We start from the raw sequence: 13465 nt of genomic DNA on the forward strand, positions 1-13465 counted from the left end.
ATCAAACCGGGTTACCTGAAAGAAAGGTATTAAGTCTAAATTAAGTCTCAAAACCAATGTATGAATGCAGGAAGTGGACACGTGGCCCTTTTCTGATGTCAGCCTCCAGCTGGGCTCCCTGGCCAGGTTGGTAAGGGTGTGGGTCAAAGGACAACATGGCGCTGTGGCCAATTGTGAAGCTCCCCTGATGTCGACTATGTTTGCTCTGTTAGACCCAGATGAACATGGGCCTCACTCAGGTCTGCCAGTTCTAAAACAGGGCAAGCCATCCGTTCCCTTTAATCTCGCTCGGCTGCCTTTTTCATTTCCACATGTCTAAATGATGATGTGGTAATACAGCGAGTCCAGGGAAGGGACTTCCCATGTTCCGCAGACCTTCCTTCCATTCAGGGTTCTGATTGCATTGCTTATCTCTCTTTCTTTTGGAAATATACCTTGTGTATATTAATACAGTTGTGAAATCCCATGCTTCCATGTCGAACCATTCTATGCTGGGGAGAAACAGCTCATGCTCATCAACCCGTGGGTCAGTCGGAGTTTACCTTGCAAGTCCCTACTGGTTACCTCGAAGTCTGAAGTCTTTTCTACCTAAATCTTAGGGGGTGATTGAGAAATGTTTCCTGAAGTGACTGACCTCTGTATAGAGCCTGGTTAGCCGCCCATCTAAGCAGTTGCTTAACAGATACTATTCTGGATCTAACTCTCTTAGGCAGAAAAGAATGCAGCTTGGTATTTTTTGTTCTGAGGGGAAATTCCATCTCTAGCTGGAATTCTCTCTATTTGGAGTCTTTTCCTGTGGATCGCCTCTGTAGCTATAAGAAAATGTATGGGGGTGGGGTGGGGGTGGGGGTGATGCTTATTCAGGTGAGGTGGGGCCAATATGGAGGAATATTGAGCTCACCCTGATGCTCCCCCAGTGTTTCACTCCATACACACCATGAGCATCTCTCCGAAACCCTTCCAGCAGGATCCAGAAGCTGGCGGCCATTGGCTCTTTTAATGGATGACCGTTGGAGGCACAGAGAGCTTAAGTAATTTATTTGTTCAGGGCTTTTAAAGCTGAGTAGGAAACTGCATCAGAGATTTAGTCAGACTTTGGTCTCGAGCCCTTGACAGACACCTTTGGCCAGGGATTAGTAGTAAGGGGCAAGGTTTTTTTTTTTTTTTTTTTTTTTTTTTTTTTGCTTCTCCCCGGCCAGCATTTCATGCCTTTCCTGGGTGCCTGCTTTACAATAGAGATAGATTCATGTGGGTCCTACGGTCTATTCCAGAGAAAGAAATGGGTGTCCTGCTGCCTTTAAAAGGAATCCTCAAGTCAGCCTGCTCGGCCTCCGGGTTTCTGCATCTTATTGGCACGTTTGCTGAGAGCGGTGAGATCAATAAAGGAAGAGAATGAAACCTCCCCTTGAATCCAGGTGGTCTCTCTGAGGAGAGACAGACTGGCCCTCACCTCGGGGAGGCTGGGAACCTTTAGGACAGACAGGAAGCCATGCAATCTCCCAGGAGAGAACCCGGGTATCCATCCATGATCACAGAACACTTTGTGAATCCTAGGCTTTTCCACCTTTGTGGGCCCTTCCATAAAAATGCATTGTAAAATGATAACATCTGGTTTTATAAGTGCAAGTATATCAGTATTAAATGTTAAGACTTTTTTTTTTTTTTTTTGGCTTTTTTTGAGACAGGGTTTCTCTGTGTAGCCCTGGCTGGCCTCGAACTCAGAAATCCACCTGCCTCTGCCTCCTAAGTGCTGGGATTAAAGGGGTGCACCACCACTTGCCCAGCTAGCTATGTTAAGACTTCTTGACTTAAAAGACTGAATTTGTTTCTTCTGACCTCAATAGGAACAAAACCACTTGCCAGACCCCTGTAACCTGAGTCTGCTGTGTCTCATGGACAGGTTAGCCCTGCCTGTAGACGCTAAGTCTGAGTACATGTCTTCTGAGAGTGAGTGCCCATGCCTTTGCAGATACGTGTCCAGAGTTGGCAGAGGGGGTTCTGAGCATCAGTGTTGAATTGACCTTGAAAGACTAAGCACTAAAAGAGTACTCTGGATGCCCTGGGAAGACCCTGTGCTCTGTTCCGTGGAGCTGTGGACCAGTGTGGCTGTGGGTAGAAGCGAGGTGGAAGGGAGTTAGCGATCGCAGGGGAACTTGATCTACACCGGGTAGAGCTTAGTCATTTCTGCACTGGGAGCTCCTGGCACTCGGGGTAAGGACTGACCAGACGGTGTCACAATGTTTCAAAGATTAGCTTGAGGCTATGGGGAGCTGTCAGTATTTGCCGTCTAGGGTTTGTTTGCTAAGGTTCGGCTCACTTCTGACTTCCCTAAGCTTTTCTTAAGGTCTCTTGCCCTACATATCAGTATCCATCTAAGGATGCAAGGGCTGTGTTTGTGGTTGCAATGGTTCCCAGCTGTACCATCAGTACCAGAGGATGGCTCTACAGGGACCTGATGCTACAGAGAACATCTGCAGCAAATATGGTGACTCAGTTTCCCTACTTGAAGGAACCTGCAGGCAGGCAGCTGCGTAGGGGAGCTTGACCTATGTCTGGAGACCTTGTGTTTCCTCTCTTCTAATATCCCAGGACAGAAAGGGAGAAGAGGATGTGGGAGGAGTTTGGGGTCTGGTTCCTGGGTCTGAGTGAACCCAAGTAGGGCTGGACTCCTCTCCAGCTTTGATGCAAAGGTGAACTCGTGAGCTCTCCATTTGGCTGATACCAGGGCTGCTGGAGCGGAGTTTAATTTTGCTTAAGTTGTGGTGAAGCCCATGTTACCCAGCAGCCATAGACAGTTAAGTTAGCCTTTCAAGAAGAAATAATTTTTCAGGTTTCAGGCAGTTTATAAGTAGCTCAGCACTAATAGCTTTGGGCAGATTTTTTTTTTTGGTCTTTAATGCTGTATACTTGACCCTTTCTCTTTTGTGAAGTCCCAAGGTCATCATCCTCAGTATAGGTATTTGGGCTTTTTTTTAAAAAAAGATTTATTTATTGTATGTATATGAGTACACTGTAGCTGTCTTCAAACACCAGAAGAGGGTTCCGTTACAGATGGTTGTGAGCCACCTTGTGGTTGCTGGGAATTGAACTCAGGACCCCTGGAAGAGCAGACAGTGCTCTTAACCACTGAGCCATCTCTCCAGTCCCAGTTATTTGGGCTTTAAGACACAGATGTCCTTAGGGGCTGCTGGTGCCCTCTATACTGTATGGATTCTGATGTTCCCACTGGGAACTATGTGCTTTGAATGGTGTCTATTAAGAGTTATCCACCCCCACCAAAAAAAAAAGTTGGGTGGTGGTGGCGCACGCCTTTAATCCCAGCACTTGGGAGGCAGAGGCAGGTGGATTTCTGAGTTTGAGATCAGCCTGGTCTACAAGAGTGAGTTCTAGGACAGCCAGGGCTACACAGAGAAACCCTGTCTCGAAAAATCAAAAAACAAACCAAAAAAAGTTATCCCATTTGGGGACAAGGACTGTCAAGTTTTTGAGTGAACATTAAAAGCTGAGCAAAGTGATGCAAAAGTTGTTGAAAAACCCCCTATGTACTCATCGAGATTTTTTTGGTTTGTTTTTGAGACAGGATTTTGCTGTGTAACCCCAGCTGTCCTGGATCTCACTCTGTAGACCAGGTTGGTCTCAAACTCACAGAGATCCACCTGCCTCTGCCTCTTAAGTGCTTGGATCATAAAGGCATGCACCAGCATCTTCTGGTTTCAGGTAGTTTTTTTATTAGGGCTTTGTGGGCTTGTGGCTCTGGATGGCTGGCGTGGGGCTAAGGCACCTTGACTTTTTAGAACAAGCTGGGACTTGTTCCCCTGGTCGCAGACTGACCATACAATTTTCAATCTGTCACCCTACCCTGGAGAGAGAGACATAGAGTCAGCCAGGCTAAGACTGGAAATTAGGGGCTGCTTTTAGAGTTGCTGTACATAGTAGGTCCTAAGACAGTCTGAAGAGGCTGAACGATCATTCTATAGCAGACAGCTTGATCAGATTTCAAGCTAAATCTACAGAGTTAAAGAAGTCATACACAGTTTCCTGTTTTGGGGCCTCTCAGTGTGGCCGGTTGCAACACACAGGTAGACTTCAACACAAATAAAAGACAACGTGTTTAATACCCTAGCAGCCTAGGAGCAAAAGACTGGGACACTTTCATCAGAAAAGGATGAGCAAATGCAGTGGCTGGAGGCTGATTCTCACTAGCAGGTGGCTGTCTGCCTTGTAGTCCCTTTCTAGCCATGTCACAGCCCACGAATCTTATGGTAGTAGTTTTTCAAACTTCAACTGGTCTGTCATGATCGGATCACAAAGGAAGAACTTAGACTTGAGATTAGTTGTGGGTCAGTGCTATATTTATTTTCTGATGGATCCAGGGATGACCTACTTCCGTTCCATGTTTGAGAGGCTTGTAGCTAGCTGTCTTCATCCTTCAGTGCTCCTATGTCACCTCACAGCATGGAGGGTGACGACGGAAGAACTGAATTTGGATCTCCCCATTTCTCTGCAGTCACACAGCCTAAGTTCAACTCCCGATCCATCACTTAACAGGCATGTGATCTCGCTCAAGCGGCCGGCTTCCGTGAGCTTCAGTTTCTCTGTGTGTGAAAGAAAGATAAAGGGATTTGAGTGGAATCTGAGTCTGTTTATCACCGTGCTCAGCCCCACTGAAGCTTCAGGGGAGGAATGCTTTAGTTTGGAGGAGAGTTTCTCTTCTTTTTCTTTTTAAAGATGTATTTATTTATTTTATGTATATGAGTACACATAGTAGCTGTACAGGTAGTTGTGAGCCTTCATCTGGTTGTTGGGAATTGACTTAGGACCTCTGCTTGCTCCGGTCAACCCCGCTCACTCTGGTAGACTTTGCTTGCTCAGACCCAAAGGTTTATTTATTATTATAAATAAGTACACTATAGTTGTCTTCAGACACACCAAAAGAGGGTATCAGATCTCATTATGGGTGGTTATGAGCCGTCATGTGGTTGCTGGGATTTGAACTCAGGACCTTTGGAAGAGTGGTCGGTGCTCTTACCTGCTGAGCCATCTCACCAGCCCTGGGTGAGAGTTTCAAGGCTTTACCATCAAGAGGGAGGCAGTGGGAGTGAGTGGATGTTTGTCACATCTCAGTCTAAACCAGAAACAGACTGGGATCTGGAAGCGGGATGGACCCTTAAAGTTCCATCTGCAACTCCCCTCGGCCAGCCGGGCTCTGCAGCCTTGCTAAACAGCGCCACCACCTGGCAAGCAATAGTACAAGCACACACGTCTGTGGGGGAACTTTTTACATGCAACCCTTGATACCGCCTATGGAATTAGGCAACACCCAGCCAAGTTGTGGAGCATAGACCCCTGGTACACGGTTGTCAAGCTTTAGTTACTAGTCTCCTTACTTATCGGAGCAGCCCTCCACCCTCCCCAAGGAGGTCAGGGTTCTGGGAAGCTGAATCCCGGAGTGTCTCCTCTTTTCTCTGCAGACAGCGATGACGACCACTCTGAGGGAGGCCTGGTGGAGAACCACGTGGATGGAACCATGAACATGTTGGGAGGTGGCAGCAGTGCTGGCCGGAAGCCTCTCAAGTCAGGCATGAAGGAGCTGGCTGTGTTCCGGGAGAAGGTCAATGAACAGCACCGGCAGATGGGCAAAGGTGCCAAGCACCTCAGCCTGGAGGAGCCTAAGAAGCTGCGCCCGCCTCCCGCCAGGGTCAGTGGGGGGATGGGGTGGGGTCTGATGGGGGAAGGCGGGTGTGGAAAGGGAGCCCCCACACTTGGAAAGAATATCACACCATGTCCCACCAGGCCCTGCTACCGACAAAGCCTTAACAATGTCATTCACATTTGATGACCTTTGATCTACAGGGCACTTCCATCTCTAAAATGGGTGGAAGGTGGCTTCTTGAAATCGCGCCTAAAACCTTCATGTTTCTGTTTGACTTTGGGGCGCTGGCAGAGAGAAACCCAGGAAGTGCAAATGAAACCTGTTTCCCTTTGGGGTGAGCTTTTCCCCAGCTCAGCTTTACCGTAAGGGAATGGAGCCTGGGCCGTTGGCTAGGGTAACTATAGGTGCTGCATTGGAATTGAGTTGGAGTATAGATAGATAGATTCTAGGGACAGCGTCTGCATGGGATTGGGCCATGGCTTCAGATATAAATTCTAATCTTTTACATAGAGTCGTCTTTGACTCCTTATGTAAGCTGTGATCAGAGTTAGAAGAGAGCAGTAAATATTCTCAGTCATGGGACTTTCTAGAGAGATGGGATGAGCACAGTGGGGTTGGTTGCCACTGGTGCTGCCCTACTAGCTGCTTGGTGTTGAGGGAACCTCTTCCTTCAATGGATATGGCAGTTTGTGAAGCCTTGTCTAGTACCTGTGTTTCGTGGGCTCCCTTTTCTCACGCTAGGTGTTCTTTGTTTTCTTTTTCTTTTTGTCTTCAGACCCCTTGCCAGCAGGAGTTGGACCAGGTCCTGGAGCGGATCTCCACCATGCGCCTTCCGGATGATCGGGGCCCTCTGGAGCATCTCTACTCCCTACACATCCCCAACTGTGACAAGCACGGCCTGTACAACCTGAAACAGGTGAGTGCAGGCCAGCCTGGGCTACGGAGGCCCTCCTCCTGGCCTCCCCCAACCCCCAGCCCCGTTGTACCTAGTCTGTGCTGCACCTGCTTGTATAGTCCCTGGAGGCTAAGAGCCGAGCCTCGGTGCAGGCGTCTGTAACCAGAAGCCCGGCGCCTCAGCTCCGGGAGGTTTCCCTCCTTGGCCTCAGGCGGGTCAGGTCTATTCTCTCCGCTGGCTTCTTCTCTCTGTGCTTGGTGTCTGTCAGGAAGGTGCCCCGGAGAACTGAGAGAAATAGGTTTAAGCCCTTGCAGCTCAGCTTTTCCAGAGGTTTGGATGTAGCCACTGTAGAAGTAGCTTCAAACCTAGTCTGTCTCCGCCTTACCTGAGAGCTGCGCGCACCCTGGGCCCTCCTCCACGGAGCTTGTCACTTGATAGGTTTGGTGGGAATCTACAGTTTGCATTTCTCCCTTCCCTTTTCCCCTCCCTTCCCTTCCCTTCTTTGTATTATTGCCCTGGCTGTCCTAGAACTCACTTTGTAGACCAGGCTGGCCTCTACTTTACAGAGCTCTGCCTACCTCTCCCTCCCAAGTGCTGGGATTAAAGATGCTCACCACCACGATCTGGTTTACAGTTTTCATTTCTAAGCCTCTCCCATGTATTGCTAATGGTCCATGAACTGTATTCTTTGGAATCACCAATTTAACCATTGGTCAAGTATCCTCTCTGGTGTCCAGGTATCACAAAGAGATAGAAGATTGGGGATTAAATACTGAACATAGAGAGAGTTCTAAGCATAGTCGTCAGTAGCAAGGGTTAAGGACATTTAAGTAAATTCCCAGGAGCCTTTGCCCTCCTGCTTCTCCGTATGTATGCATCCTTTTATGCTGTCCCACCCCTCACTTCCTTCTCCACCTCACAACCTCTTATAGGGGAAGAAATAGCTTAAGAAGTACCCATGTTCTTAAGAAGGGATGGGGCAGGGGTGTGGTTGGCAGGAGTCTGGGGTGGTGTTGGGGGAGTGGGGACTGGACTGTCATGTTAGTTAGTAATCAGGATCTGACCTTAGAGCTGAGAGCACACAGGATGCTCTGGGGTGCTATAGCAAATTTAGATGCTGGGTTTTCAGGGGAGATTTGGATCTTTTGGGTATGGGATATTTTACAGAACTCTCCTGGTGATCCTGATGGCCAGTCAGGGTTGACTTAAAGAACAGATGTGTGGAGCCATGGACTGGGGTACAAGACTGTACTCTTTCTTGGGCCTTCTTCCTCAGCTCCATCATCATGCAGGCATCTAGCCCACCCTGATAGGATGCCAGCGTTAAAAGCTGTCTATCTGTCTTTCCCTCCAAGTGTGTAAGCTAATTACTTCAGGTGGAAGTCGGGATGAAATAATGGTCATGTCTAATGAACAACGAAGTGTACTGAACCTCATGAGCCACCGTACCCGTTTATGATAGTCACTACTGCAGCTTATATGATAAGATCAGGAACCCTGGATGGCAACCAATGCCTCGAGTTCGATTTCACCTCTCTCCTTAGATCTGAGCTGTATAACTTGGCTCCTTGGCCAGTGGCTAAACTGATTCCAAGAATGTAGAGCATAGACCGTTAGCAACACAACGTGAACTTCTTAGAAATGCGAACTGTAAGGTGCAGTGAATCCTGCCTTTAATCCTAGCAGGCAGAGGCAGGTGGATCTCTGTGAGTTCGAGGGCAGCCTGGTCTGCAGATCGAGTTTCAGGACAGCCAGGGCACTTACACAGTTACAAGTCACTTAGCCAGTTTTTGCTTCTTCAGGTTCATAGCTGTAGAGTGGGGACATTAATGGTCCCTATTAGACAAAGTGGCTGTGTGTATTATGTGACTGTAAATGGGACTCGATGCCAGTGGGTGACTGGAAGATCTTGCTCACACAGTGCCCCGCACACAGTCTGTTGGGCGCGATGTGAGGGTTTTCATCTTAGACTATGGCTGAGCTCTATTCTGGGGTCTCCCACAGGCGCTGAGTCATTTTCTGGTCTTTGTCTCCAACAGCACTGGTGATGGGCACAGCCTCTGGGCCTCATCCTTCTGCTGCTTGTTGGCCATGAGGACTAGTAGGGAGTCTGCATTTTGACAAGCTGCCAAGTGCTCACTTATGGTTGGGACAGGGCCCCCCCCTCCCCGCACTCCTCCCCCCCCCCCCCCCCCCCCCCCCAGCAAAACCCAGCACCTGGGAACTGCATCCAGCCCTGGGCTGGGTGAGGGAGAAGCTGAGGTAGCTTAATTGGGACTTTTTCTTCTTACCTTTCAGTGCAAGATGTCTCTGAACGGACAACGCGGGGAGTGCTGGTGTGTGAACCCCAACACCGGGAAGCCGATCCAGGGAGCTCCCACCATCCGGGGAGACCCTGAGTGCCATCTCTTCTACAACGAGCAGCAGGAGACTGGTGGGGCCCATGCCCAAAGTGTGCAGTAAACAGCAGGCAGGCGGTGCCTGGCTTCCCCACCCCGAACACCAGCAGAAATGGAGGGCATCAAGGTTGTCGGGTGTGGAGGAGTTCCCAGTTTTGACACATGTATTTATATTTGGAAAGAGACCAACACTGAGCTGAGAAGCCCCCCTCCAGCCCCCAGTGGCAGTTAACCTGTACCTCGCTTCCTGCTTCTATTAGAGGGGAAGGACGGTACTGGGGGCGCTGGGTACAAGCTTGGGAATGGGGAAAGAAATTTTTATTTTTGAACCCCTGTGTCTCTTTTACTCAAGATTAAAGGAAGGGAAAATAAAAAGTGTGTGTCTTACTTGAGTCTTTGTGGGTGTCTCTGGGAAAGAGAGTCTTGGGGGCCTGCTGAGCCTCATGTCCACCTTGTCCCTAACACCTGGAAACATGGAGAAGTCACTATTTCCCATCCTACACGGGGACAAGGAAAATGCTTCTGTACCCAGATCTAGGCCAGTGGTGGGATGCAGGATTCTGCTGCACTGAGGAAGGTTTCTAAGCCTCTGGACTCTAGCTGACTCTGCAGGAAGGTGGGCAGTGAGGGCAAGAGTGTCCGTCTGTCTTCCTCTGTGCAACATCCAGTGGACACTGGACACTGGATGTGCGGTCCTCAATGCCAGCGTTTGGGAGGCTGAGGTAGTAAGACTGAGATTCTAGTCTAGCCTGGGCTACACAGCCTGTAAATACCCACACAAAGCAACATCAGTAAAAAAGCTTCAGATGACATTGCAGTGGGAGCTGGGAAATGGGGAACGCTGAAATTGGGCTCCTCTTACCCCTGACAGGAGTTTTCAGCAGTCTTAGGGGTTCCCATGGCCGTGAAGTGACACCATGACCACAGCAACTCTTCTAAAGGAGACATTTAATTGGGACTGGCTTACAGTTCAGAGGTTTAGTCTGTCATGGTGGGAAGTGTGGTGTTGTATAGGTAGGCAGGCTTGTTGCTGGGGAGGTAGTTGAGTTATATATATACACGTGGATTCAGAATCAGCAGGAAGAGACACTAGGCCTGGCTTGAGCAGGAGACCGCAAAGCCCACCCCTAGTGACATCCTCCAGCAAAGCCACACCTTCTCCAACAGGGCCACACCTCCTAATAGTGCCACTCTGTATAGGCCCATGGAGCCATTTCATTCAGACCACCACCCCAGCCCAGGACAAGGAGTGTCACTTGTGCCCCCGAGGAAAGGCTGATGACCTTGCTTCTGGGCTTGTTCAGAGAGGTCACCCCTGAGCTTTCAGAAGCGGCTCCTGGAGTGGCCTTCGTGCTATCAACAAATCAGCCAGCCTCAAAGGGGTCTATGTGATTAAAGAACTGTAGATTGAGGCTTGGTGGTTGTTGTGCACATTTCAGGCAGATCTATGAGTTCAAAACCAGCCTGGCCTACAGAGCAAGTTTCCAGGACAGCCAGGGCGACACCCTGCCTCTGTCTCAAAAGAGAAAAGAACAGAACTTGGGCTGAGAGACTGGAAACCGAGTCAGGGTACAGGGTGAGAGCTATTTTTCAAGCAGTTTGTAACAGCTCTAACACAATGTTTTGTACCGAAGCCCCAGTGAAGTCCAGGGACTCTCCTCAACCTCTGGTCGTGGGGCCATGGGGAAGGCAAAGCATTTTCTTCCCAGGTACAAACAAGGGTGAGCTCGACTTCTTCGGTGTGCACCTGAGCCCTCTGGCTATGGAAGGGACTCTCTAGTGGGTTGGCTCAGTCCCTTCAGATCATCATCCAGCACATCGAGAGGTGGCGAGGGACACCTGGGACTTTGAGCAGATGCCAGAACATTAGATTCCGGGAGAACGGGAGAACAGCTACTTCCGGGTGGATGGAACAGAGGGCATCCTGCTGCCTCCAGGTACACGAAGTCCCACGAGACAGCACATACACAAAACAGTTACCAGTTTCATTTTACAAACGAGGCAAAAGGTTTCCAGAAACCCCCGTTGCTCAGGATCAAGGCTGCTGCTCATCCCTGGGTTAAGTATCCCCTTTGGACGCCTTTTCTCCCTGGGCCTAGGATGGTTTAACCTTCAAGGTCGGAGGTCATAGCCTGAGGAGGCTGCGGGGAAGCACTGTGTCAGAGAGCCACCTTGCTTAGGTTCTTTCCAAAACATTTTGTGAAAGGCCCTTGATGTTTGCCACAGCCTGCTTTGCCCATTGCTAGTCCCCTGTTCGTTGAAAGGGGGGTGGAGGGTGGGGCGGGGCGGGGGCGGGGCTATTATTGAATGTGTCCCCTGATCACTCACTGGCGATCTAAACCTCTGATGTTTAAGCCTGGCCCTTGTTAAACACTGAGGCAATACTACCTCCCTGTGGCAGCATCTGGAACTGCAGCCAAACTCATTTTAGGCCCTTCAATTAGTTCAAGGGAGGCCCAGGAACCCAGACTAAGTCAAATGGAGGTGTTCTTTCATAAAAAGGATTCTCAACTTCTCCCATAGACTTCCAGAGTTAGGGGATGTGGGGACAGGGACTGAGAATCTTTATGTAAACCTCTTGTATGATTTCTAGGGAAGACTGGTGACTTCATTTGCAGGGCCTGGGATAATTGAGTATATGAATCTTTAAAAAAAAAAAAAAGATTTATTTATTCTGTGTATGTGAGTACACATCATTGTCTCCAGACACACCAGAAGAAGGCATGAGACTCCATTACAGATGGTTGTGAGCCACCATGCGGTTGCTGGGAGTTGAACTCGGGACCTGTAGGAAGAGCAGTCGGTGCTCTTAACCACAGAGCCGTCTTTCCAGTCCCGGCTTTTTGTTCTTTCTAAGAACTTCAAGACAGTAATAAGAAAGTGCACCAGAGACAGTGTACCAAAGCTTGGAGCTCCGGGGGATGTCACAGGTACATGTCCACAAGGCTGGCCCTTCTCTGTGCCCTCTGGACTTGCACACACCCTGCTGTAGCTGACACATCTGCTACAGCAGATGGTCCTATGATATGCTAGGAACACTGGGAAGCACTTTCTTGTCCCTGATTATGAATTGTATGACTTTGTGCACATTTCTAACTTCTATACACCCTTTAAGTCCTGGGATGATGTCTATTGGAAAGAACAGCTTGCAGGGTAAAAATTCATTTCTGTCGTTTCAGTAAGTGTTGGTTAAATGTAGTAATGTCTTCATCCTAAGGTGAGAGGCTCAGTGTTTGTGTGTGGGGATGAAAGAGATGGTGGCCTTTGCCCGGCAGTGTGTACAGCCAATGATTGACTGTCTAATGGCATGATGTGACAGAGGCATACCCACCAGCAGCTGATCCTGTGGTGCAATGGTAAGCAGTCATGTGAGCTGTCATGGAAGGCATCTTGGGGTGGCAATGGAGAGTTGGGATGAAGAAATAGGAATTAAAGGAAAGGCATGTGTGTGTGTGTGTGTGTATGTGTGTGCGTGTATGTGTGTTTTCTAAGGATTGGGTTTTAAGATTGGGTTCAGAAAGAGGGAGCAGCTCATGGAAGGCCTTCAAGCCTAAGTTTTACCCTGAGCCTGGAGGGTGAGGACGTTCGTAGGGCGCAGCCAGTAGAGGGACAGCTGAAGAGAAACGGTGTTGGGGAACCTATCCAGAGGGATTATGGGTGTCTTGCTTGAGGGGTTTGAACTTTGGGCTGGAAGCTGCAAGATAATTTAGGCCAAGGGCGGTTAAGAATAGATATGTGTTTGGAAATGGAAATGTGGCTGAGAAGTCCACCTGGGAGGAGGCATCGAGAGGCAGGGTGGAGTTGAATCCATCAGGCAGAATTGAACATGATCCAAATGAGGATGAGGGAGGATAGTGAGAATGGATGAGCTCACAATTATTACAGAGCAGCTGATGGCTGGGAGCATCGGATGGAGAACAAAGTTCGGGAGTCCGGACTGATATCTCAGGATCTGGCACAGAACAGACAGCTGGGTGGATATCATGACGTCATCGGAGACAAGGGTGTTCTGAGACCCAGAGTGTGGCTTAAGCGGATTGAGGCAAAAGGAAGAACTGAATAGGGTAACAGAGCCATGTGGACTTGGACCAGCTGCCTGCCATCCACCGAGGATGGGAGAGAGAATGAAACCCAGGCTCCAGTCCAGTCTGTAAGTGTCCAGGTAGGTTGCAAGATCTGAATGTGCCATGTGGGTTATGCCTCCTGATCAAGAATTGTGCGGAGTAGCCAGACAGGAGGCAGAATGGCCACAGGTTGAGAATAGGAGTTAGACGATGAGGCTTTTACAAAGGTCACATAAGGGCCTGCGGAGCCAGAAGGAATGTGGAGAGGGCTGGGTTCATGTGGCTCTGGGAAGATGAGCCCCAAGGACAAACAGCTGGGAGGAAAATCCCCTCTCCTACTCCCTTCAGACATTGCGCGGGCTATAGTAATCATAGGATGAGCAGGTTCTGATGGAAAAGCCAGAAGACTCTTCCATATATTCTAACAGCAAGCCACCCACGCGCCCTCCGCTCC

General features: G+C 49.3%; 1 protein-coding gene across 1 annotated transcript in view; it reads left to right on the forward strand.

The window, feature by feature from the left end:
• Window positions 1–9339, forward strand: part of Igfbp2 (insulin like growth factor binding protein 2) — a 28071-nt gene extending 18732 nt beyond the window's left edge. The window contains exons 2-4 of the mRNA XM_031367902.1: window positions 5472–5698; window positions 6429–6569; window positions 8847–9339. Coding sequence (XP_031223762.1) covers window positions 5472–5698; window positions 6429–6569; window positions 8847–9011 — 533 coding nt within the window. The 3' untranslated portion in view covers window positions 9012–9339. The remainder of the gene's footprint in view (window positions 1–5471; window positions 5699–6428; window positions 6570–8846) is intronic.
• Window positions 9340–13465: the final 4126 nt, after the last annotated feature.

Source organism: Mastomys coucha, unplaced genomic scaffold (assembly GCF_008632895.1).
Source record: "Mastomys coucha isolate ucsf_1 unplaced genomic scaffold, UCSF_Mcou_1 pScaffold14, whole genome shotgun sequence".
Taxonomy (NCBI): Eukaryota; Metazoa; Chordata; class Mammalia; order Rodentia; family Muridae; genus Mastomys; species Mastomys coucha.